Source organism: Oncorhynchus nerka, linkage group LG23 (assembly GCF_034236695.1).
Source record: "Oncorhynchus nerka isolate Pitt River linkage group LG23, Oner_Uvic_2.0, whole genome shotgun sequence".
NCBI lineage: Eukaryota > Metazoa > Chordata > Actinopteri > Salmoniformes > Salmonidae > Oncorhynchus > Oncorhynchus nerka.
The window spans coordinates 18,771,021-18,797,787 of NC_088418.1; the positions used below are offsets into that span (position 1 = coordinate 18,771,021).

Genomic DNA, 26,767 nt, shown 5'->3' on the forward strand with positions numbered 1-26,767 from the left:
AATCAGACACAGCGGTTGCATTAAGGAGGCTGGGAAAATGGCTGTTTTCATTGTGGTTTGGTGGTCACCTAACATAATCGTTTGTGGTGCTTTTGCCGTAAAGCCTATTTGAAATCGGACACTGTGGTGGGATTAAAAACAAGACTACCTTTAAAACGGTATAAGATACATGTATTTTTGAGGACTTTTAATTTGGAGATTTTTGATGTTTTGAATTTGGCGCCCTGCACTTTCACTGGCTCTTGTCATATCATCCCGTTAATGGGATTGCAGCCATAAGAAGTGTTTCACAAAGTTAACCATTTAACTGTAGTGTCCAAAACGTCTTTCAAGTTGCCAGGCATTCCCTTGGCAGCAAGAGCCTCTCCTTGGATGCTGCAGTGTACCCAAATGGCGTCGGGAGCAATTGCTTGAACGCGCCTTACCACTCCACTTTGTCTCCCTGTCATGGCTTTTGCGCCATCATTACAGATACCAACATGAGCAGCAGCTACGTTTGGCTACATACAGACCCTTAGTGGAATTCTCGCGAGAGAGTAATGGTTAATATGATTGGATGTTAATTATTTGACTAGGCTACCTTGTATTTGACATTGTGTTGTTATTTCGCTGAATGCAGATGGTTTAATTATATTTTTGGCAGTGAAACAAGGCTACTCAGGCGAGAAAAAAACCTCACCCAAATGTATAGCCCTGTTGAAGTATTTGGAAATATTTTGGGGCTTGTGGCAAATATATAATCCTGTATGTGTTTGATGTTTTCCAGGCCAGGAGAATCCAGACAGTCTCCGCCACAGATACAACTTTATTGCTGACGTGGTTGAGAAGATTGCTCCTGCTGTGGTTCATATTGAACTCTACCGCAAGTAAGAACCTCTCTTCTCTGCATCACATTCACACACAAACACACGCACACGCACACACACACCAACACACAGAAACATCGAACATGAAAAAATACTATAGTGTATACTGTAATATTTACTGTAGTATACTGTAGTATTTCCAGTTTACTATAGTATACATAGTGTAGTACAAAAGAGCAGTATATACTGTGGTATTTACTGTAGTGTTTTTGCAGACAGTTATTTACTGTAGTGTTTACTGTAGTCTTTTTGGGGACATTACTGTACTGTTTACTAAAGTTGTTTTATTATCTTTGACATAGAAGTGTGGTCTTTCTCCTACTGGAGAGGTACTAAAAGAGCTAATGTTCCATAACCTGTAGGTAGGACTGGGTTCTGAACGGAAAGGTCAGAGCTCTTTTCTATAACCTTTAGGGAACACAATATATGCTGTATACTTGGCATGTAGGTTTCTCTCTTATGGCACAAATTAGGGTTGTGTTTTTGTGGACTGTAGTGTTTTTGTTGACATTTCTCTAGTATTCACTACAGTGTATTTTATTGTGGTTACTACTGTAGTATTTACTATAGTACTCTACAGTATACTACCAAATGCTATTTTACGTACTACACATGATCGAGGGATACAACAGTGTGTAGTATATTATTCTACAGTATACTACAGTTTACTACAGAATTCTATAGTAAGTACTGTAGTATTCTATAGTAAACTGTATTTTTGTATGTGGGATGGCCAGGTCTGACAGACCAAGCACACACACACACACACACACACACACTGACCACAGTAGAACAGGTACTGTATCGCATGCGGTTTTTCCCAGTAAAAGTTATGATAAGAAAGTGACCAATTTCACTCTAAGGTATATAGGAGTGGATGGAGTGTTAGACAAGTATAGACCTATATTAAACACTGTAGATCAACCACCAGATCTCCTGCCTGTCACAGCTGTGTACATGGTTGTCTGCCTGACTCAGGACCTTGTATAAATTGTTTACAAAGTTGATCCTGCTATTGCTATGAGAACACAAACATTCTCCTGCCCTCCTGTTGATAAACACATCATCAGGAAATTCATTCAAGGGATCTTTAAGAGGGGCTTTGGGCTAAATGGTATACAGTATGTTTTGTAGTACTATGTGGTCTTCTGCTCATGGACATGTGGATTTACAGATATTGCAGAACATGTACTTTGGCCCATTTTCTGAAATTCTTCTACTACAGGACATCACAGAGCTTGGTTGCAGGCATACAAACAGTCTTAGGTGGAACAGTTTTAGGTGAAAACCAATGAAGGATGTTTCCCTGTCTCGCTATTTTTCACCCTGTCTCTCTGTCTCGCACCTTTGTCACCCTGTCTCTCTGTCTCACCCTCTGTCTCCCTGCTTTACCCTCTGTCTCCTGTCTCTGTCCTCTGTCTCCTGTCTCTGTCCTCTGTCTCCTGTCTCTGTCCTCTTCCCAGGATGGTATTCTCTAAGCGGGAGGTGGCGGTGGCCAGTGGTTCTGGCTTCGTGGTATCAGAGGACGGCCTGATCGTGACCAACGCCCACGTGGTGGCCAATAAGCACCGGGTGAAGGTGGAGCTGAAGAGTGGCGCTACCTTCGACGCCAAGATCAAAGACGTGGACGAGAAGGCCGACATCGCCCTCATCAAGATCGACGTCCCGGTAAGGCCTGTTACCGCTCTCCAAGCCTCTCTTCTTCAGGAGTCTCTGAATGCACCGGTGCTTCTGTTTACCTCAACCTCCCTTTTCTCTCTCTCTTTCACTCCCTCCCTCCCTATCTCTCTTTCACTCTTGATCTCTCTGCCTCTCCCCCTCTCTCTCTCCCTCTCCCCCTCTCTCTCTCTCTCTCTCTCTCTCTCTCTCCCTCTCCCCCTCCCCCCCTCTCTCTCTCTCTCTCTTTCTCTCTTTCTCTCTTTCTCTCTCTCTCGCTTTCTCTCTGAGATGGTGCCAGAGAACAGGAATGTGATGGAGAGATTTTAACAGTGGCTCTGAATGGTCAAGACAAATAGCATCAGTCTTTCATAGATTGTCATTCATCTGCTCACACAGACTGGATTAATTTATGGCCGACAAATCCCTGCATGAAAATACTTTTTCAAAACATTCTTGGTGCCGGCTAGGTTTAATTTGAGCTAGGCCGGATCATTCAAATATGACACCTCAGCAACAAACATGATGAAATGTGAGAATGTGTATCTGTGAAAATAGGGTATTTTTGTGGTATGATTTAGATTGAATGAACAGTTTTTCATCTTTGGTCCAGTTTGTTCTAATAACTAGGGGTCAACATTATGTTTTATATGGCTGCTTCTCCCTACTATTACCAAAAGAGTAATCACCCAGTTGAGGGTTAGAGCTGTTTGGGTGTCAAGGAGGAAAATGTTCCTCTGTGTGTGTGAACCAGTCCCAGGCTTAGTTCCAATGAACTAGTCCCAGAAGACTGGAGGAAGTGTGTGCGCGTGTGTGCGTGTGTGTGTGTGTGTGTGTGTGTGTGTGTGTTTGAAGAGGTGTATTTCATTTTTTTTTTCACCTTTATTTAACCAGGTAGGCTAGTTGAGAACAAGTTCTCATTTGCAACTGCGACCTGGCCAAGATAAAGCATAGCAGTGTGAACAGACAACACAGAGTTACACATGGAATAAACAATTAACAAGTCAATAACACAGTAGAAAAAAATGGGCAGTCTATATACAATGTGTGCAAAAGGCATGAGGAGGTAGGCGAATAATACAATTTTGCAGATTAACACTGGGGTGATAAATGATCAGATGGTCATGTACAGGTAGAGATATTGGTGTGCAAAAGAGCAGAAAAGTAAATAATTTTTTTTTTAAAAACAGTATCTGGAGCATAGGGTGTCTTACTCCCCTACACTGGCCGGCTCCTGTGCCACGTTACTGTGAGTCCTCCCAGACAAGCCTCTGGCTGACTCCTGGATGCTGCTCAATAGAGTGTCACTTTTTACGTGATTTGCAACTGAAAGTGTCAACATTATAAATCCACTTCTGAAAGGTTTTATTGTTTGTCTCTGAGCATAGACAGTGTATTTTTACTTCCATAATGACTTCAAGTACTTATAAGTTAGAAACCTAAATTGTCGAAAGTCATTAAACCGACAATTACACTGTAATAACCTCACCAAAAACACAAAGAGAACCCTTAGGAGGGAACCCAAGGACTGACGGACCCCTTCCAGACAGAGTGGTCAAACTCCCTGACCCTGTCTTGGAGTGTGAGGTGGAAAGATTACATTGCGTTGGTGTGATGGCGGAGGACCGTCCTCAAAGCGGAGTGGGAGCAACACAGACTCCTGCGAGGCATATATCTGCATGTGCCGTGGCTCGCTCACTGCTCCTGTTTCCATTGCGTCAAAGAATGAGTCTGTACAGGCTTTGACAGACAGTGAAGAGAAATGGTCTCCTGTTGGCAACTAGGACAGGATTCTGTTTCTCTGTTTCTCTCCCCGCTCAGTGACTGATTGACTAAATGTGGATCTGGGTCGTTGTGCTCATCCCCAGTCTTTTCTTTAGTCAAATGGCTGCTGAGGCCCACTCCTTCTGAGCATGTGCAAACACAGGGCTGAAACGACAGAGATGGCCGCCGCCCTTCGAGTTCTTAGGAAACTATGCAATATTTTGTTTTTTTTAAATGAATTATTTCTTACATTGTTAGGCCAGGAAATCTCAAGTCTTATTACATACAACCGGGAAGAACTATTGGATATAAGAGCAACGTCAACTTACTAACATTACGACCAGGAATACGACTTTCCCGAAGTGGATCCTCTGTTCGGACCTCCACCCAGGACAATAGATCTAATTCCAGTAGGCGACCCAAAACAACGATGCCGCAGAAGGGGCAGACGAAGCGGCCATCTAGTCAGGCTCCGTAAACGTTCACATCGCACACCGCTCCCGAGTATACTATTATCCAATGTCCAGTCTCTTGACAACAAGGTAGACGAAATTTGAGCAAGGGTTGCCTTCCAGAGAGACATCTGAGATAGTAACATTGTCACATTCTGACCTTAGTTCCTTTGTGATGTCTTTGTTTTCGTATGGTCAGGGCGTGAGTTGGGTGGGCAGTCTATGTTCTTTTTTCTATGATTTGGTATTTCTGTGTTTGGCCTGGTACATCCCTCCGATGTCAACAACTACAGACCAGTATCCCTTCTTTCTTTTCTCTCCAAAACTCTTGAACGTGCCGTCCTTGGCCAGCTCTCCCGCTATCTCTCTCAGAATGACCTTCTTGATCCAAATCAGTCAGGTTTCAAGACTAGTCATTCAACTGAGACTGCTCTTCTCTGTATCATGGAGGCACTCCGCACTGCTAAAGCTAACTCTCTCTCCTCTGCTCTCATCCTTCTAGACCTATCGGCTGCCTTCGATACTGTGAACCATCAGATCCTCCTCTCCACCCTCTCCGAGTTGGGCATCTCCGGCGCGGCCCATGCTTGGATTGCGTCCTACCTGACAGGTCGCTCCTACCAGGTGGCGTGGCGAGAATCTGTCTCCTCACCACGCGCTCTCACCACTGGTGTCCCCAGGGCTCTGTTCTAGGCCCTCTCCTATTCTCGCTATACACCAAGTCACTTGGCTCTGTCATAACCTCACATGGTCTCTCCTATCATTGCTATGCAGACGACACACAATTAATCTTCTCCTTTCCCCCCTCTGATGACCAGGTGGCGAATCGCATCTCTGCATGTCTGGCAGACATATCAGTGTGGATGACGGATCACCACCTCAAGCTGAACCTCGGCAAGACGGAGCTGCTCTTCCTCCCGGGAAGGACTGCCCGTTCCATGATCTCGCCATCACGGTTGACAACTCCATCGTGTCCTCCTCCCAGAGCGCTAAGAACCTTGGCGTGATCCTGGACAACACCCTGTCGTTCTCAACTAACATCAAGGCGGTGGCCCGTTCCTGTAGGTTCATGCTCTACAACATCCGCAGAGTACGACCCTGCCTCACACAGGAAGCGGCGCAGGTCCTAATCCAGGCACTTGTCATCTCCCGTCTGGATTACTGCAACTCGCTGTTGGCTGGGCTCCCTGCCTGTGCCATTAAACCCCTACAACTCATCCAGAACGCCGCAGCCCGTCTGGTGTTCAACCTTCCCAAGTTCTCTCACGTCACCCCGCTCCTCCGCTCTCTCCACTGGCTTCCAGTTGAAGCTCGCATCCGCTACAAGACCACGGAGCTGTGAGGGGAACGGCACCTCAGTACCTCCAGGCTCTGATCAGGCCCTACACCCAAACAAGGGCACTGCGTTCATCCACCTCTGGCCTGCTCGCCTCCCTACCACTGAGGAAGTACAGTTCCCGCTCAGCCCAGTCAAAACTGTTCGCTGCTCTGGCCCCCCAATGGTGGAACAAACTCCCTCACGACGCCAGGACAGCGGAGTCAATCACCACCTTCCGGAGACACCTGAAACCCCACCTCTTTAAGGAATACCTAGGATAGGATAAAGTAATCCTTCTCACCCCCCTTAAAAGACTTAGATGCACTATTGTAAAGTGGCTGTTCCACTGGATGTCATAAGGTGAAAGCACCAATTTGTAAGTCGCTCTGGATAAGAGCGTCTGCTAAATGACTTAAATGTAAATGTAATGGTATGGTTCTCAATCAGAGGCAGCTGTCAATCGTTGTCCCTGATTGAGAACCATACTTAGGCAGCCTGTTATCACCCTTGAGTTGTGGGTGATTATACTTTCCGTTTAGTGTGTTTTGCACCTGACGGAGCTGTTTCGGTTGTGCTTTTTTGTTTCTTTGTTTGATAGTGTTCAGTTCAAATAAATAACATGAACAAGTACCACGCTGCGCTTTGGTCCTCACCTTCTTCCACCGACGACCATTACAAACATTCTCTGTTTCACGGAAACATGGCACTCTCAGGATATGTTGTTGGAATCGGTTCAGCCACCGGGCTTCTCCATGCATCGCGCCGACAGAGATAAACACTTCTCTGGGAAAAGGAAGGGCGGGGGTGTATGCTTTATGATTAACAACTCATGGTGTAATCATAACAACATACAGGAACTCAAAGTCCTTTTGATCACCCGATCTAGAATTCCTTACAATCAAGTACCTACCAAGATAATTCTCGTAAGTTATAGTCACAGCTGTGTAAATTCCCCCTCAAGCAGACACCAAGATGGCCATCAAGGAACTTCACTGGACTATATGCAAACTGGAAAACATACATCCTGAGGCTGCAGTTATTGTAGCTGGGGATTTTAACAAAGCAATTTTGAGAACAAGGCTACCTAAATTCTACCAGCATATTGATTGCGCTATGTGCATGCGCAATACCCTTGACCACTGCTACTCTAACTTCCGCGATGCATACAATGCCCTCCCCTGTCCTCCTTTCAGCAAATCCGACCACAACGCCATCTTGCTCCTTCCGTCTTATAGGGAGAAACTCAAACATGATGTACCATTGATGAGAACCATTCAACGCTGGTCCAACCAATCGGAAGCCACACTTCAATATTGTTTTGATCACGCGGACTGGAATATGTTCCCGTCAGCCTCAGAGAACAACATCAACCTATACTCTGACTCTGTGAGTGCGTTTATAAAGAAGTGCATTGGAGATGTTGTACCCACTGTGACTATTTAAACCTAACCCTAACCAGAAATCGTGGATGGATGGCGGCATTTGCGCAAAACTGAAAGCGCGATATACCGCATTTAACCATGGAAATTGGTCTGGGAAAATGTCTGAATATAAACATTGTAGCTAATCCCTCCGCAAGGTAAACAAACAAGTGAAATGCCAGTACAGAGACAAGGTGGAGTCACAATTCAACAGCTCAGACATGAGACGTATGTGGCAGGGTCTACAGGAAATTATTGACTACAAAAAGAAATCCAGCTACGACACCGACGTCATGCTTCCAGACAAACTAAACACCTTCTTTACCCGCTTTGAGGATAATACAGTGCCACCGTCGCAGCCCACTAACAAGGACTGCGCCCCCCCCTCCGTGGCTGACGTGAGTAAAACATTTAAACTTGTTAACCCCCGCAAGGCTGCTGGCCCAGATGGCTTCCCTAGCTGCGTCTCAAAGCATGTGCAGACCAGCTGGCTGGTGTGTTTACGGACATATTCAATCACTCCCTATCCCAGTCTGTTGTCCCCACATGCTTCAAGATGGCTACCATTGTTCCTGTACCCAAGAAGGCAAAGATAAATGATCTAAATCTGCAATCGCCATTACACTGCACACTGCCCAATCCCATCTGGACAAAAGGAATACATATGTAAGAATGCTGTTCATTGACTACAGCTCAGGATTCAACACCATAGTACCTTCCAAGCTCATCATCAAGCTGGAGGCCCTGGGTCTCAACCCCACCCTGTGCAATTGGGTCCTGGACTTTCTGAGGGGCCGTCCACAGGTAGTGAATGTAGTAAACAACATCTCCACTTCGCTGACCCTCAGCACTGGGGCCCCACAAGGGTGTGTGCTCAGCCCCTTCCTATACTCCCTGTTCACCCATGAATGCGTGGCCATGCACGCCTCCAACTCAATCATCAAGTTTGCAGATGACACAACAGTAGCGGGCTTGATTACCAACAACGACAAGACAGCCTACAGGGAGGAGGTGAGGGCACTCGGAGTGTGGTGTCAGGAAAACAACCTCTCACTCAACATCAACAGGTGATCGTGGACTTCAGGAAACAGCAGAGGCAGCACCCCCTATCCACATTGAAGGGACAGCAGTGAAGAAGGTGGAAAGTTTTAAGTTCCTCTGCGTACACATCACAGACAAACTGAAATGGTCCACCCACACAGACAGTGTGGTGAAGAGGGCGCATCAGCGCCTCTTCAACCTCAGGAGGCTGAAGAAATTTGGCTTGTCACCCAAAACCCTGACAAACTTTTACAGATGCACAATCGAGAGCATCCTGTCGGGCTGTATCACCGCCTGGTACAGCAACTGCACCGCCCTCAACCGCAAGGCTCTGCAGAGGATAGTGCAGTCTGCACAACGCATCACCGGGGGCAATCTACCTGTCCTCCATGACACCTACTGCACCCGATGTCACAGGAAGGCCAAAAAGATCATCAAGGACAAGCCACTGCCTGTTCACACCGCTACCATCCAGAAGGCGAGGTCAGTACAGGTGCATCAAAGCTGGAACCGAGAGACTGAAAAACAGCTTCTTCTCAAGGCCATCAGGCTGCTAAACAGCCATCACTAACTCAGATAGGCTGCTGCCCACATTGAGACCCAATCACTGGCCACTTTAGTAAATGGACCACTAGTCACTTTATACAAATCGCTCTAAATAATGCCACTTTAATAATGTTTGCATATCTTACATTACTCATTTCACATGTATATACTGTATTTTATACCATCTATTGCACCTTGCCTATGCCGCTCGGCCATCGCTCATTAATATACGACATGTACATACTCTCTTTCATCCCTTTAGATTTGTGTGTATCTTGTAGTTGTTGGGGAATTGTTAGATTACTTGTTAGATATTACTGCACTGTCGGAACTAGAAGCACAAGCATTTCGCTACACTCGCATTAACATCTGCTAAACGTGTATGTGACCAATAAAATTTGATTTGATCTCGCATTGACTATAATAACAACTAGATGGTTGATGATAAAGTAAGTACTAGATGTTGACATGACTGTATTATTATAATCATATGGATTGCTTTGGATATATCCTGAACATGTCTAGGTCTCCGTGAACTTTAGAGGAAGCCTGGAAATCAGTGGTAAATGACTGATTCTCTGTGACTGTCACGGTTTTCCTCCTCTTCATCTGAAGAGGAGAGGCGAGAAGGATCAGAGGACCAAAATGCGGCGTGGTATGTGTTCATAGTGAAGTTTAATAAAGAGAACACTGAACACTGCAACACTATACAGAAGAGTAACAAAACCAATAAACCAATGACGACCGTGACGCTACAAATGAGACCTGTGCTGAACACAAGCCACTAACATAGACAATCACCCACAAACAAACAGTGCAACCCAGGCTACCTAAGTATGATTCTCAATCAGAGACAACTAATGACACCTGCCTCTGATTGAGAACTAGGCCGAAACATAGAAATCCCAAATCATAGAAAATCAAACATAGACTGCCCACCCAACTCACGCCCTGACCATACTAAATAAATACAAAACAAAGGAAATAAAGGTCAGAACGTGACAGTGACAGGAATTACAGTCCTCCATTGCATAGCTTATTGACAATGATCAAACATGTTTTCGGGAGTGCATTCATATTTTCACTGATGCTATCTGCACACTGTATAATTATGGCCCTTGGGACTTGGCTGAGGAAGTTCACTAATCGTAATGCTTGGATTGGCTAAAGCTGATATCAGAGGGGAATAGGTTTAAGGCTATAGGCTTGTAGAGTGCATATGGCTCTATTTTAACAAACCTAACGCTTCGAACGCACCAACAGCATCATTGCATTTTGGTACACCAGAATTACATAAGCTCAGGCGGTAGGGTCATAGGTTCAGGGGTGTGTCAGAAATATTTTTGCTATTTTCCCTGACACCATTGTCGGTGCACTTGCTGGCATTGGCGCGAAAGGGATGGGTTGATGAATAAACAAGTTGTGAGTTTGTCGAGGCTTGGTCCCTCACTGGCCAATCAGAACGTGTTCCATGGCCAAATATGTGGTTGCTTCAGGTTGTGTATTTACGTTATTTTATGTATTGCCTTGGAATCAATTCCAAGGTTAGTCAAATGGTTTACAGAAACAAATTAACAAAATGTAGACCTTTACCATCTTTGCTAAATAAATGAACTAGAACCCATTTGCAGACCATATTGTTCTAAGTAATTGCGTGGCTTCAATATAATTCGCACTGATATAGGGGCTAGGCCTACTGCAAATTGATTTATGTCTGAGTAGGGACATGACAAACGTGGTCAATAAACAATATTAAATTAATTATTTATAAGGGCTAAAAAGAGAACATATTTATAATCAAATTCTAAACAAAACGAAACTTACAGGCACCATAATCTCTCCCCAAGTGTCACGCCCTGACCTTAGTTATCTTTGTTTTCTTTATTATTTTGGTTAGGTCAGGGTGTGACGAGGGTGGTTTGTTTAGTTTTTATATTGTCATGGGGGTTTTGTAAGTCTAGGTGTTTATATGTCTATGGTTGCCTCGATTGGTTCTCAATCAGAGGCAGCTGTTTATCGTTGTCTCTGATTGGGGACCATATTTAGGTAGCCATATTCCTTGGGTAGTTTGTGGGTTCTTATTCTATGTTTAGTTTCCTGTCTGCACTAGCGGCACGGTTTGTATAGTTTGTTCAGTGTTCGTTCTTTCATTAAAGAAGTATGTACGCTTACCACGCTGCGCCTTGGTCTCCTCCATATGACGACCGTGACACCGTGGGCATATAATATTAAAACAACATAGACTATGGAGGCTTTTACGCACACCAAAACGGGACCTGCATGGCTAAAATAATGTGGGCTTGCCTACAATGCATAGATTAAAAGGGAATGTCAGCTCAAAGTTTTACTCCTCTTAAACTTGATATTTTATTAAAGCTTTGGTGATTAAGATTTACTTCCAAGCGGTCTCAGGAGCCAAACCCTTTATATCGACAGTCTTGACTATTACGCGATTGCATTGGGCAGACAAAAAAGCCCTAATTGAGAGGAGGCTTTGCTTGGTTATGAATGAAATAAAAGGGGGGAAACGGTAGTCTTTTATGTTTCTAAATACGAAGTATACAGGCACCAAAAGCACGTCAGGCTACTCTTGTTCCATGTGTAGGGCAGTGTGCTGGATAGGTCAGTGTGCGTCACGGCTGGATAGGGCAGTGTGCGTCTGGCTGGATAGGGCAGTGTGCGTCACGGCTGGATAGGGCAGTGTGCGTCACGGCTGGATAGGTCAGTGTGCATCACGGTTGGATAGGTCAGTGTGCGTCACGGCTGGATAGGGCAGTGTGCATCACGGTTGGATAGGTCAGTGTGCGTCACGGCTGGATAGGGCAGTGTGCGTCACGGCTGGATAGGGCAGTGTGCATCACAGTTGGATAGGTCAGTGTGCGTCACGGCTGGATAGGTCAGTGTGCGTCACGGCTGGATAGGGCCGTGTGCGTCACGGCTGGATAGGTCAGTGTGCGTCACGGCTGGATAGGGCAGTGTGCGTCACGGCTGGATAGGGCAGTGTGCGTCACGGCTGGATAGGGCAGTGTGCGTCACGGCTGGATAGGGCAGTGTGCGTCACGGCTGGATAGGGCAGTGTGCGTCACGGCTGGATAGGTCAGTGTGCGTCACGGCTGGATAGGTCAGTGTGCGTCACGGCTGGATAGGGCCGTGTGCGTCACGGCTGGATAGGTCAGTGTGCGTCACGGCTGGATAGGGCAGTGTGCGTCACGGCTGGATAGGGCAGTGTGCGTCACGGCTGGATAGGGCAGTGTGCGTCACGGCTGGATAGGGCAGTGTGCGTCACGGTTGGATAAGGCAGTGTGCGTCACGGCTGGATAGGGCAGTGTGCGTCACGGCTGGATAGGGCAGTGTGCGTCACGGCTGGATAGGGCAGTGTGCGTCACGGTTGGATAGGTCAGTGTGCGTCACGGCTGGATAGGGCCGTGTGCGTCACGGCTGGATAGGTCAGTGTGCGTCACGGCTGGATAGGGCAGTGTGCGTCACGGCTGGATAGGGCAGTGTGCGTCACGGCTGGATAGGGCAGTGTGCGTCACGGTTGGATAAGGCAGTGTGCGTCACGGCTGGATAGGGCAGTGTGCGTCACGGCTGGATAGGGCAGTGTGCGTCACGGCTGGATAGGGCAGTGTGCGTCACGGCTGTCAAAATCCATGACATAACCAAATGCGTTACCGCTAAAACCAGCTATTGGTTGGTCTTAAATATCTCTATGAACGCTGCCTGGAATTAGCACATTGGATCATGTTTTGAAGGACACATCTCAAATATTTCCACCCCTCCCATCTGAGCGCAAGCAAACTGATATAAGACAGGTAAATTGCCGAATCTGGTGTTAGGGCGCCAGTTTTTACATGACAAGATTGCAAACTAACGTGCGTTTGACACTAGTTCCGCCTAAACACCAGCCGAAAATAGAAAATGAGCCCATAGATTTGACACCTGTTGTGCTGTTGAAGTTCTCTATCGAGGACAAATAGTTACTGGTTGGGGAAATGTGTCCATCTTGAAGTGTCACTAAGTGACTACCTATGGATGAGTCACATCCCAACGCTATGTACAGTTCTGTCAAACCACAGGAGCGCCATAGTTAATCACAGTCCACACAACAAGAGAAGCCATTGTTTTTCTGGCTGGTGCTCTGTTGTGGTGGCTGGGTTTGTATATAGTTCGTGTTGTGAACTGATGTGCTGTGCCATTGGAAGACAGTTTACACATACACAGACCTGTCTTATCTCAGTCTTATGCGAGACACCTAAACCAATATTATGCTCTCTTGCTATTCTTAAAGATTCCAGTCTTCGTGTCTGTGCGGTGTGTTTGTTCAGCAGAAACACAGCGGAGTCTAGATTTGGTTGTCGTCCAACATGGATTCTATGGTCACAAAGGACCATTGATTATATTCCCTCAATGCCGCCAAAGCGTGGATGATGGAAAAAAGCTGTTACTGCATCCGCAAGTCCATTGTTTACGTGCTCGTTAATAAAGCATCTACATTGAAAAGTCAGTGAAGTGGACCTCAGCTGACCTTTTCATTCTCCTGGATCTGAACAGGACAGAACATGTTCCTGTAGCCATGCTTCCTGCATACAGGAGGATAAGGTTCCCAATTGTGCCAGAACCACAATCTGGAGGGCATTACCCCGTCATACTGAATGAACTGCCTTGAGATGTATTTTACAGTAGTAGTACATGGTATACAACTTCTTCAAATCTATCAAAGTACCGCTGTCCAATTCCCCTCTTGAGACCTGTTTTTATGAAGGTTGTTGGAGTAGTCAGATGTACTGTAAAGAGGAAGGTCCTGGCACCATTTGGTTCACAGGTGGAGGCTTGATACTGTATGCATTCATATCAGATAAGGTCATGAAGAACTTGTTTCTACTGATCAGTAAAGAGATGCTGCCTAACTCTGTCGTCCGAGTTAACCCTCGTTTACACTGCTACTGTTGACAATGATAGCCTGAATTATAACTTGGGGTTTTGCATGCGTTACGCAACTCGTTTCACATCAATCATTCATTGGTGTCAATGAGAGATTTGACAGACATCAAGTTAGGATTCGGTCTGAAGATCCAATTGAGAAATGTTGTTGAATCTTCTTGACGGAGACAGAGTCGTCTCAACACCCCCGCACTGATGGAGGTGAATCAATCCAAACATTTGGATAAAGTAAACAAGTGTTAGGTAAACGAAACAGATGTTTAAACTCTACCATTCAGCTCTCTCTCCATCCAGCAGATGTTGCATTTTTTTTTTATGTTCCATGACTAATCCAAACCAAAGAGCAGAGAAGGAGCCGGCCCATCCCAGCCCATAGGTAGACCCTTCATACCTGTGGTTTGATCCACCTAGTCGATTTGTGCCAATCAAACAAGAGTACAAAGAGAGAGATGGAATTTTCTACGTGGAGACGCTACCTGGCATCAACAAAGTCATCACTCATCCTTGCATTCTTTCATGACGTGCAGTAAGACATATCCAAACTAGGTCAAAGCCTGCACTCTGTTACTTGGGAGTAAATTTGCAACATGTGTGTTATTCAATTGGAGAAAAGTAAACTGGACTGGAGTCTGTTAGACAAAAGAGAGTCACACTCTAGTGGTGCAGAACAGAGATGAAAGACCAGCCCAATATATATCTCTGCCGGCATTCCCAGGCTTGTGTTTCTTTCTTGGCTCTGAAGGTTATTTTTGCTCCCTCAGGGACATTCCCCGATTATAAATCTCTGGGATACGATGTATTTCCAGTTCCTAATGGTTGGAAAGAAGGAGGCAATTTGTGTAGTTCTCAGTAACCAACATTACTTCTGTCTGCATAGATTTGCTATATCTCTTAATAACCGGAAAGAAAGTGACATGGTAAGTTTGTCTAGAACTGTTAAGTTCACTGTAGCAACCAGTAGAGCTCTGAGAAGGAGCCCCGTGACCCAGCGCTGGCTAACTTGCCCAGAATCAGGTCCTGAAAACATAATCCCATAGTCTGAGGGTTTGAGTATGATTTACTGAGCTTGTCCCTGATCTAAGAACAGCCAGTCACAAGCTTCCCCTTATGTCTGGACTGAACATTGACATTCTTGGTTATATATATATGTATGTGTTAGTCTTTATCTCATCCTTTCCCCATTTCAGCAGCCTCAGAGGGCATTTGTCATCCGTTTAAAGCTGGTGCAGAAAGACCACATCAACAGAGAGGGAAATGGTGAATCACTTCAGATGCTCATACTTGCTATGTTCAGTGCCAGAAAGGAACCAGCCAAAGAAAACACATTCTCAAGTCCAATGGTCCCATTTCTCAAAGTTAGCCCATTTTCCCATTTGTCTTTCCTCAGACAGAAGATAGCCAGACCAGGGTGACCCCTTAGGAATGTCCAGGTCAGTCACAGACGGATCCTGTGGACTCAAACGATTGTAGAGACACGGAAAATGTCACCAAATGCAATTCCTTGCCTTCAGAAAAGCCAACTTGGCTATGGTGTTATCAGTCTTTTCCCAATGTTATATCGTACACTTATAGGTTTAGAGTTATGAGAGACTTCGATCGTATTTTCTCACCATGTTTGAATGCTAGAGTATCCCAAAGTGAAGAGCAGCTCTGGCCTGGAGGACAGGAAGGGTTGTTACACTACATGAAGTGGAATAGGTATTTGTGGGTCTGTACACTCAGCTGTGGCCTGGGCAGATACAATCAATCAATCAAATGTATTTATAAAGCCCTTCTTACATCAGCTGATGTCACAAAGAGCTGTACAGAAACCCAGCCTAAAACCCCAAACAGTAAGCAATGCAGGTGTAGAAGCACGGTGGCTCGGAAAAACTCCCTAGAAAGGCCGGAACCTAGGAAGAAACCTAGTGAGGAACCAGGCTATGAGGGGTGGTCAGTCCTCTTCTGGCTATGCCGGGTGGAGATTATAACAGAACATGGCCAGGATGGTCAAATGGTCATAGATGACCTGCAGAGTCAAATGGTAATAATAATCACAGTGGTTGTAGAGGGTCCAACAGGTCAGCACCTCAAGAGTAAATTTCAGTTGGCTTTTCATAGCCGATCATTCAGAGTATCTCTACCACTCCTGCTGTCTCTAGAGAGTTGAAAACATCAGGTCTGGGACAAGGTAGCACGTCTGGTGAGAAGGTCAGAGTTACATAGCCACAGGCAGAACAGTTGAAACTGGAGCAGCAGCACAACCACGTGGACTGGGGACAGAAAGGAGTCACAAGACGCAGGCCTCCTAATTGTCCCTAGAATTTCTACGCAAACAGCTGGAGGCAGGGATTTATCCTATAGAGCTCCATTTTTATGGAATGGTCTGCCTCCCTACAGTATGTGAGAGACGCAAACTCGGTCTCAACCTTTAAGTCTTTACTGAAGACTCATCTCTTGAGTGGGTCATACGATTGAGTGTAGTCTGGCCCAGGATTGTGAAGGTGAACGGAAAGGCTCTGGAGCAACGAACCGCCCTTGCCGTCTCTGCCTGGCCGGTTCCCCTCTTTCCACTGGGATTCTCTACCTCTAACCCTATTACAGGGGCTGAGTCACTGGCTTACTAGGGCTCTTTCATACCGTCCCTAGGAGGGGTGAGTCACTTGAGTGGGTTGAGTCACTGAAGTGATCTTCCTGTCTGGGTTGGCGCCCCCCCTTGGGTTGTGCCGTGGCGGAGATCTTTGTGGGCTATACTCGGCCTTGTCTCAGGATGGTAGTCGGAAGACTTCCAGTTTGGTGTAGCGCCATCTCCATTCCAATTTTCTGGAAGCTTGCTTCAGAGCTCAGGTATTTTCTGTATACCAGGGAGCTAGTTTCTTATGACAAATGTTTTTTGATTTTAGGGGTGCGACTGCATCGAGGGTATTGCGCAAGGTTAAATTTAGTTCCTCAGTTAGGTGATTAACTGATTTTGTACTCTGACGTCCTTGGGTAGGTGGAGGGAGTCTGGAAGGGCATCTAGGAATCTTTGGGTTGCCCAAGAATTTATAGCACGGCTTTTGATGATCCTTGGTTGGAGTCTGAGCAGATTATTTGTTGCTATTGCAAACGTAATAAAATGGTGGTCCCATAGTCCAGGATTATGAGGAAAAACATTAAGATCAACAACATTTATTCCACGGGACAAAACTAGGTCGAGAGTATGACTGTGGCAGTGAGACATATTGGACAAAACCCGCTGAGTTGATGATGGCTCCGAAAGCATTTTGGAGTGGGACTGTGGACTTTTCCATGTGAATGTTAAAGTCACCAAAAATGTGAATATTATCTGCCATGGCTACAAGATTCAATAGAAATTCAGGGAACTCACTGAGAAATGCTCTATATGGCCCAGGAGGCCTGTAAACAGTAGCTATAAAAAGTGTGTGTGTGTGTGTGTGCCCACGGCTAAAGGTTATTAAATGAGAAGTGAGGGAGAAAAAGTAAGGTGCCCTCTTTCCTGGCAGGAGACCGTAGCAGTAGAAGATTAGGTTTTCCATAAGCATGTGTGATTGGCCTTGAATACAGACTGATGAATCTGTTGATACCTTTACAGTGTTATTCATCCCAAATAGAAACACAAGCTGCTTCTCAAATGGACTAATTTGGATGTCTGCAAACAGTTTGACTCTGGACATAATCATTTCTCATCTAGCTCTGGATTTATTGTGTGTGTATAAGACACTGCTTTCATTGGCAGTCACAGTCCTCTTGTGTACGATATACAGTATATTTTATTTTTTAAATTAAATTATATTTCAGCATTTATCAGTACTGAGCAAACAAGTCTAACAAGTCTTGGTGATCTGACTGTTCAGTCCCTATTGACTCAGGTACACACACAGACACACAGAAACACACAGAACAAGCTGACACACACACAAGCAGACAGGCACGCACACACACACACACACACACACACACTGTGCCAACAGGTGCCTCGTCAATCACTCTAGCAGCAGCAGACAGCAGCCTTGACTAGTGGATCCTTCCTGCAGACGGCTGCCAGGTCTGACAGTCCCTTCTGCACCCATTATCCCCCATGTTCCCCTTGATGTTTACCTCTCTGACAGTCCCTTCTGCACCCATTATCCCCCCCGTTCCCCCCTGATGTTTACCTCTCTGACAGTCCCTTCTGCACCCATTATCCCCCCCGTTCCCCCCTGATGTTTACCTCTCTGACAGTCTGGTCATTTCCACTGACACACACAGGCCTGTCTCTCACCGTTCCACACTGGCACTGTATCAGAGGGCTCAGCAGCAAATATCATCCCAGTCACTGAGAGCTGACAAGGTATCCTATTAGCTTAGGAGCGCAATGGAAACTGGAAAGTCAAGGAAACGTTAGGATGCATCATTGTATCAAGTCTAAGGTCCTGTTACATCGAGACACACTCAGGGACAGACAAAGCGAGACTAGTTTCACTGCCCTGCATCCTTGCAGAAACCGAGCACCGATGAAGCTTCTGTTTTAATCCCGGACTATTTACATTGACCCCCTTCCCCCCTTTATTTTACACTGCTGCTACTCGCTGTTTATTATCTATGCATAGTCACGTGTACAAACTACCTCGACTAACCTGCACCGCCACACATTGACTCGGTGCCGGTTCCCCCTGTATATAGCCTCGTTTTTGTTATCTCATTTTATTGTTACTTTTTATTTTTTACATTAGCTTATTTATTATTTAGGATGGAAGAGGAGGGTGGAGGGTAGAGGTCGACCGATTATGATTTTTCAACGCTGATACCGATTATTGGAGGACCAAAAAAGCAGATGCCGATTAATCGGCCGATTAAAAAATTATGTATTTGTAATAATGACAATTACAACAATACTGAATTAACTTATTTTAACTTAATATAATACATCAATAAAATCAATTTAGCCTCAAGTAGATAATGAAACATGTTCAATTTGGTTTAAATAATGCAAAAACCAAGTGTTGGAAAATAACGTAAAAGTGCAATTTGTGCTATGTAAGAAAGCTAACATTTCAGTTCCTTGCTCAGAACATGAGAACATATGAAAGCTGGTGGTTCCTTTTAACACGAGTCTTCAATATTCCCAGGTAAGAAGTTTTAGGTTGTAGTTATTATAGGACTATATCCCGCTATACCATTTGTATTTCATTAACCTTTCACTATTGGATGTTCTTATAGGCACTTTAGTATTGCCAGTGTAACAGTATAGCCTCCGTCCCTCTCCTCGCTCCTCCCTGGGCTCGAACCAGCAACACAACGACAACAGCCACCACATCGAAGCAGCGTTACCCATGCAGAGCAAGGGAAACAACCACCCCAAGGCGAGTGAAGTTTGAAACGCTATTAGCTCGCGCTAACTAGCCAGCCAAGTCATAAACAGCGCAATGCTTGACGCACAACGAAGAGCTGCTGGAAAAACGCACGAAAGTGCTGTTTGAATAAATGTTTACTCGCCTGCTTCTGCCTACCACCGACCTCTAGTGGAGGGGGTAGAGGAGGGTGGAGGTGGATGGAAGAGGAGGGTGGAGGTGGATGGAAGAGGAGGGTGGAGGGGGTAGAGGAGGGTGGAGGGGGTAGAGGAGGATGGAGGAGGTTGGAGGGGGATGGAAGAGGAGGGTGGAGGGGGTAGAGGAGGTTGGAGGGGGATGGAAGAGGGTAGAGGGGGCAGAGTTGTTACTGGGAGACGGGTGATCTGATAATGCATCTGTGAGTACAACACCATGGAATGCAAAAACTGCCTGTTTGTCAGTCTGCCTCTCACTGCCCAGAGAGAACTGGGTCACTCAAGCCCACGTCCTTATCTCACTGTACTAGAGTGATGTGCTCCAGGTACTGGAGGTAGTACACAGAGTACTGTGCTGTACAGGAGTTGTTTTCCTCCAGAGGTGTAGTAGATGTAATCCTGACTTGAGAAATCTTTTCAGTAGCTTGGGCTGTTCGATTGTTCTGATCTACAGTGCATTCGGGAAGTATTCAGACCCCCTTTCCACATTTTGTTACGTTACAGCCTTATTCTAAAATGGATTCAGTTGTTCCCCCCCCCCCCCTCATCAATCTACACACAATACCCCATAATGACAAAGAAAAAAACAGTTTGTTTTTTATTTTTTGCAAATGAATACAACAACAAAAAGATGTAAATATCACATTTAGATAAGTATTCAGACCCTTTACTCAGTACGCTGTTGAAGAACCTTTGGCAGCGGTTACAGCCTCGAGTCTTCTTGGGTATGACGCTACAAGCTTGGCACACCTGTTTCTCAAAATAGTTTTTGTTTGAGTTTTTGTTTGTTCGGGCTCTGGCTGGGCCACTCAAGGACATTCAGAGACTCTTGCATTGCCTTGGCTGTGTGCTTAGGGTCGTTGTTCTGTTGGAAGGTGAACCTTCACCCCAGTCTGAGGTCCTGAGCGCTTTAGAGCAGGTTTTCATCAAGGATCTCTTTATACTTTGCGTCGTTCATCTTTCCCTCGATCCTGACTAGTCTGAAAAACATCCCCATAGCATGATGCTGCCACCACCGTGATTCACCGTAGGGATGGTGCCAGGTTTCCTCCAGATGTGACGCTTGGCATATAGGCGAAAGAGTTCAATCTTGGATTCATAAGACCAGAGAATCTGGTTTCTCATGGTCTGAGAGTCCTTTAGGTGCCTTTTGGCAAACTCCAAGTGGACTGTCATGTGCCTTTTACTGAGGATTGGCTTCTGTCTGGCCACTCTATCATAAAGGCCTGATTGGTGGTGCTGCAGAGATGGTTGTCCTTCTGGAAGGTTCTCCCATCTACACAGAGGAACTCTGGAGCTCTGTCAGAGTGAGCATCGAGTTCTTGGTCACCTCCCTGACCAAGGCCCTTCACCCCCAATTGCTCAGTTTGGCTGGGCGGCCAGCTCTAGGAAAAGTCTTGGTGGTTCCAAACTTCTTCCGTTTAAGAATGATGGAGGCCACTGTGTTCTTGGGGACCTTCAATGCTGCAGAAATGTTTTGGCGCCCGTCCCTAGGTCTGTGCCTCGACACAATCCTGTCTCGGAGCTCTACGGACAATTCCTTCGACCTCGTGGCTTGGTTTTTGCCCTGACATGTGGGACCTTATATAGACAGGTGTGTGCCTTTCCAAATCATGTCAATCAATTGGAATTTACCACAGGTGGACTCCAATAAAGTTGTAGAAACATCTCAAGGAGGATCATTGGAAACAGGATGCACCTGAGCTAAATTCCCCTACCAGTCCCCTATAGCAAAGGGTCTGAATACTTATGTAAATAAGGTATTTCTGATTTATCTAAAAACCTGTTTTCGCTTTGTCATTATCGGGTATTGTGTGTAGATTGATGAGGATTTTTTGTATTTAATCCATTTTAGAATAAGGCTGTAACATAACAAAATGTGGAAAAAGTCAAGGGGTCTGAATACTATCCGAATGCACCCAACAAGCGTTCGCAGTCTCACTGCAGAATCAAACGTTTTGAAGGTTTAGGGCATTCATTCTGAATGCTTAAGTTCCGCAACGCTCTAGCATAACCCAAGCCTACTTAATGGCAATAGAGCTCACTGTTGCCCTTAGTGGCCCGTTTTAAAGCAATCTCCTCCTTACCTGGACAGACGTCTAATTTCACAGTGGATCTTGAGAGACCAGTGTGACAGATAACCTGCTGACTGCTGGGTGGCAGACAAGACACACTGACACTGTGTGCAAAAGCCCTTCCTCCCAGTCTTTCCCATTCCATCCACCTGACCTCCTTCCTGGAATGTGTCAGTTTATCCCATTTCCAGCCCATCTGGCAGAGTGCTTAGGGCTGTCGGCCAGGGAGCAGCCTGCTGTTCCTGAGTCAGGTCTGGATGTCAGGTCTGGATTCCTGGAGCACTGAGCCCAGGGTAGGGGGCCAATGGTTCCTCTCCCCATATACCTGTGGCTGTATCCCCATGACCCATCGCCACATCCTGCCCCCCCTGCCCTGTCCCGACCTATTAATATCTAGGTCTAGTGTAACCCAGCCATAGTGACAACTGTATAACTCTTATCCATTCTCCTGTCATTGTTGATGGATTTTGTATGTTGTAGATTGTGTCAGTGAGATGGAGGAAGTGGCAATTCATTGCCTTGATATCTTTTCATAAAGCATGCAGAGTATGCAGACATCAGGGCATATCGTCACTTCCTCTCAGTGGATTTACAGAACGCTATGTTGACCCCCATATGTTTGTTGCTTTTCAACTGGCGCCCGTCGGGCATAAACAAACAGGATGTAACGAAGGCACTTCCGGCATGTCTCAAAAGAGGGGTGGTCTTGTTACCGTAGATACTGAATGTACTGTAGCTACAGCTAGTACTGTATCTTCATGCCAACTGTTTCTGTTCAGAATGCACTCTATAGAATACACATCTTGACTGATCTGAGTCCTGTGTCTCTGTGTTTAGATGAAGCTGCCAGTGCTGCTGCTGGGTCGTTCAGCTGACCTGAGGCCTGGTGAGTTTGTGGTGGCCATTGGCAGCCCCTTCTCCCTGCAGAACACGGTCACCACAGGTATCGTCAGCACCACCCAGAGAGGAGGCAAGGAGCTGGGCCTGAGGAACTCTGACATGGAATACATCCAGACGGACGCTATCATCAACGTGAGTGATACATCCACATCATCAGCACACACACAAGCAGCTGTCACACAGGGCATTTAGTTGTGGAACACAGCTGTCACACAGGGCATTTAGTTGTGGAACACAGCTATCACACAGGGCATTTAGTTGTGGAACACAGCTGTCACACAGGGCATTTAGTTGTGGAACACAGCTATCACACAGGGCATTTAGTTGTGGAACACAGCTGTCACACAGGGCATTTAGTTGTGGAACACAGCTATCACACAGGGCATTTAGTTGTGGAACACAGCTGTCAGAGCAGGGCATTTAGTTGTGGAACACAGCTGTCAGTGCAGGGCATTTAGTTGTGGAACACAGCTGTCAGTGCAGGGCATTTAGTTGTGGAACACAGCTGTCACACAGGGCATTTAGTTGTGGAACACAGCTGTCACACAGGGCATTTAGTTGTGGAACACAGCTGTCACACAGGGCATTTAGTTGTGGAACACAGCTGTCAGTGAAGGGCATTTAGTTGTGGAACATTTAGTTGTGGAACACAGCTGTCAGTGCAGGGCATTTAGTTGTGGAACATTTAGTTGTGGATATTTAGTTGTGGACACAGCTGTCACACAGGGCATTTAGTTGTGGAACATTTAGTTGTGGAACACAGCTGTCAGTGCATGGCATTTCGTTGTGGAACATTTAGTTGTGGAACACAGCTGTCACACAGGGCATTTAGTTGTGGAACACACAACAGTAGCTCCCCCTTATTTGCCCCGGTACACACGAAGGAGTTGTAGATGTACCATCACGAAGGAGCTGTAGATGTACCATCACGAAGGAGTTGTAGATGTACCATCACGAAGGAGTTGTAGATGTACCATCACGAAGGAGCTGTAGATGTACCATCACGAAGGAGTTGTAGATGTACCATCACGAAGGAGTTGTAGATGTACCATCACGAAGGAGTTGTAGATGTACCATCACGAAGAAGTTGTAGATATACCATCACGAAGGAGCTGTAGATGTACCATCACGAAGGAGCTGTAGATGTACCATCACGAAGGAGTTGTAGATGTACCATCACAAAGGAGTTGTAGATGTACCATCACGAAGTAGTTGTAGATGTACCATCACGAAGGAGTTGTAGATGTACCATCTGATCATCCCCCTGAATGTTGTTCCTTTTCAGTATGGGAACTCTGGCGGACCCCTCGTCAATCTGGTAAGATATCATTTCTTATTGATAAGAATTACATCTTTCAGAATGGTCTTAAAGGTCCAATTCAGCTGTTTTTATTTCAGTATCAAATCATTTCTGGGTAACAATGAAGTACCTTACTCTGATTGTTTTCAGAGAAATGGTCAAAAATATACTAAAATAGCTTCTTAGCAAAGAGCAATTTCTCAAGCAAGAATTTAGCTAAAACTGTCTGGGAGTGATCTGAGTGGAGAGGGGAAAGCTGAAAATGTGCTGCTATTGGCAGAGCGGTTTTGAAGTCTCTTTCTTATTGGTCTGCTAACTAATTTGCCACCGGGTGATGTCACAAGGCAGAGGCCAAAACTCCATCCCACCAAAACAGGCTGAAATTTCAGGCGGTCTTATCGAACAGCTCTTTACACCAAAAGGGTGCAATTTCACAGTGTTTTTCCAACCTCATAGTGTGGAAATATATATAAAACACAGGAAATCACGTTGTTCACTGCACTGGACCTTTCATTGTAAATCTATGACACATCTGGAGGATGTATTTTAATAATGTGTGTTGTTTCTGTCTTCAGGACGGAGAGGTGATTGGGATCAACACACTGAAGGTGACAGCAGGAATCTCCTTCGCCATCCCATCAGACAAGATCCGTCAGTTCCTGGCAGAGTCCCATGACAGGCAATCTAAAGGTACAGATTACCAATCCAAAGGTAGGGCTGTGACGATTATGGAATTTTGGGGTAACGATAAATTGTCACGCAATTGACCACGGTTATTGTCATAGTTGTCCTTTTTTTCAACAATTGTTTTGAGCTTGTAATGCATCATAAATGAATGCATCTTTGAAAATGACCAATGACATACCTAATGAATATAACTCAGGTTTGGTGAAACCCCTGTTTTAAAAATATATTTTGATTGTGCCGTTCTGCTCATAAAACCAACTTGACCCTCTTCATGTATAAAATAAACAAGTACAAATAAAATAAACAAAACTGCTATTGGGTTAGTTTTATATACTTGAAAATAAAGTTATATAATCTCCCCCTCTTAAAATGCATGTATTAAGACAATTTTGGCAATTTATTTTGAAGTTTACGGTTATTATCGTTTAGACCAGGGTTTCCCAAACTCAGTCTTGCCTCCCCCCAATTATTGGGCCAGACCTATCTAAAGTTTCATGGTTTTGACCAGGTACTGCTGCATATTGAATTTTCAATGTTTATCACCATGTGCATGCTAACGCAGCATTTATCCTCTTTTCTTCAGGGAAATTATCAACAAGTAAGAAATATATCGGTGTGAGGATGATGACTCTCACACCAATGTAAGTTTCAGACAGCCTGGTTCATCTTGTGAATGAAATTCTTCCAAATACCTGCGTTACATTAAACACATCTCTGTTTTCATTGGTTCCTTTCCCATAGGCTTGCAAAGGAGCTGAAGGAGAGACAATCAGACTTCCCTGATGTTACCTCAGGGGCATATGTCATCGAGGTCATCCCAAAAACACCAGCTGAGACGTAAGTAGTATCTAGGACCTGAAAGGGTTCTTTGGCTGTCCCCATAGGAGAACCCTTTGACGAATGGGTTCTACATGGAACCCGAAAGGGTTCTACCTGGAACAAAAAGGGTTCTCCTATTGGGACAGCTGAAGAACCATTTTGGAACCATTTTTTCTAAGAGTGTACTGAGAACAGAACAGTTAAAGTCCTCGACCTTAGATTAGGACAGGAGCATTTAACGACTCATTTGGTAGTTGGCTAAGTCTCCATCCCTCTCATAAAGGTTGCTAAGAGTTCATTGTCGTCTACTCTTAAAATTAGACTGGCCTCATAGCACAATGAATTAGCATTTCATGACCACATAAACAGCATGACAGAGCAGTCTACAGAATGCACTCTCTGTATATTTTTTGTGGCCGCATAAAATCATTTGTGCTGAGGCGGTGGTCTCCCACTCAAGGAAATGAATAGCTTTCTTTTTGTCTGGTGGAGTTTGTGGTACCAAGGTTAGCAAAATGGTCTTAGATTTTTCAGAGACTATGGTCAGATTTATTTTCTCACAGTGTCTAACAAGAATGTTACTGCCTCTGTAAGTTCATTTAGCTTTTTTTGGAATGGAGAAAACTCCCTTCTCTCAAATTTAAGAGGCTATATTTATATTCTGTGGATTGAGAGATCTAATGGTACACACTGCTTATAGAGCCTAACGTACTTTATCAGTAAAGCGCATTTCTTTTTTGCTACATTCCCTCTCCTCCACAGAGGTGGCCTGCAGGAGAGTGATGTCATAATCACCATCAACAGCCAGCGAATCACCTCGGCCAGTGACGTCAGCAGCTCCATCAAGAGGGAAGACACACTGCGGATGGTGGTCCGGCGGGGGAACGAGGACATCATGCTCACCGTCGTCCCAGAGGAGATTGACCCTTGACTTCTCAGCAACCACGAGCTGGTTCTCAGTGTTGAAAATCACGGACCTTAAACCGGGTGTGTCTGGAGCCACACCCTACCTTAGAACCTGTAACTACTAGTGTCTCCCCCCCTCCACTCCCCTCAAACTACAGAGGTCTGTGAGGCCCACACCTACCCCTCTGGGAGCTCAAATGTGTCCAGGCTAATAAAGACATATTTTAGCACCCCTGCTAGTTTTTTAGTATTATTTGTCCTCATGTATGAGTCAAAAAGATACTTCCACACTCATTGACACTGATTATTGCCATCACGTTTGTTTTTATACTCTATTAACATCCTTGCACAGAGAACCCTCCTCAGTCAGAGAGAAGAAGTGAAGGGTGTCCTTAATCTGGTTTGTTGTTGATGTTTTTGAATTTCACAGAGGGAATAAAATGGTTTTTAAAAAAGTGGTGTTCCTTACTGATATGAAAATCCTAACTCTGACCACATGAATGTTGATGGTTGAACTATACACATCTGGTAAAGGCCAGTGTACACATCCAGCTTGGCTGCTCTATGCA

At 45.3% G+C, this 26,767-nt stretch overlaps 1 protein-coding gene across 2 annotated transcripts in view; it reads left to right on the forward strand.

The window, feature by feature from the left end:
- htra1b (HtrA serine peptidase 1b) overlaps positions 1 to 26,430 on the forward strand; it is a 37,173-nt gene extending 10,743 nt beyond the window's left edge. Inside the window, exons 2-9 of one of the 2 annotated variants that reach the window (XM_029629080.2) lie at positions 767 to 866; positions 2,330 to 2,534; positions 22,424 to 22,618; positions 23,772 to 23,804; positions 24,362 to 24,497; positions 25,057 to 25,114; positions 25,215 to 25,310; positions 26,055 to 26,430. In XM_029629080.2, the coding sequence (XP_029484940.1) occupies positions 767 to 866; positions 2,330 to 2,534; positions 22,424 to 22,618; positions 23,772 to 23,804; positions 24,362 to 24,497; positions 25,057 to 25,114; positions 25,215 to 25,310; positions 26,055 to 26,223 (992 nt within the window). In that variant the 3' untranslated portion in view covers positions 26,224 to 26,430. The remainder of the gene's footprint in view (positions 1 to 766; positions 867 to 2,329; positions 2,535 to 22,423; positions 22,619 to 23,771; positions 23,805 to 24,361; positions 24,498 to 25,056; positions 25,115 to 25,214; positions 25,311 to 26,054) is intronic. The other variant, XM_029629081.2, reaches the window with a different exon arrangement.
- The last annotated feature ends 337 nt before the right edge of the window (positions 26,431 to 26,767 follow it).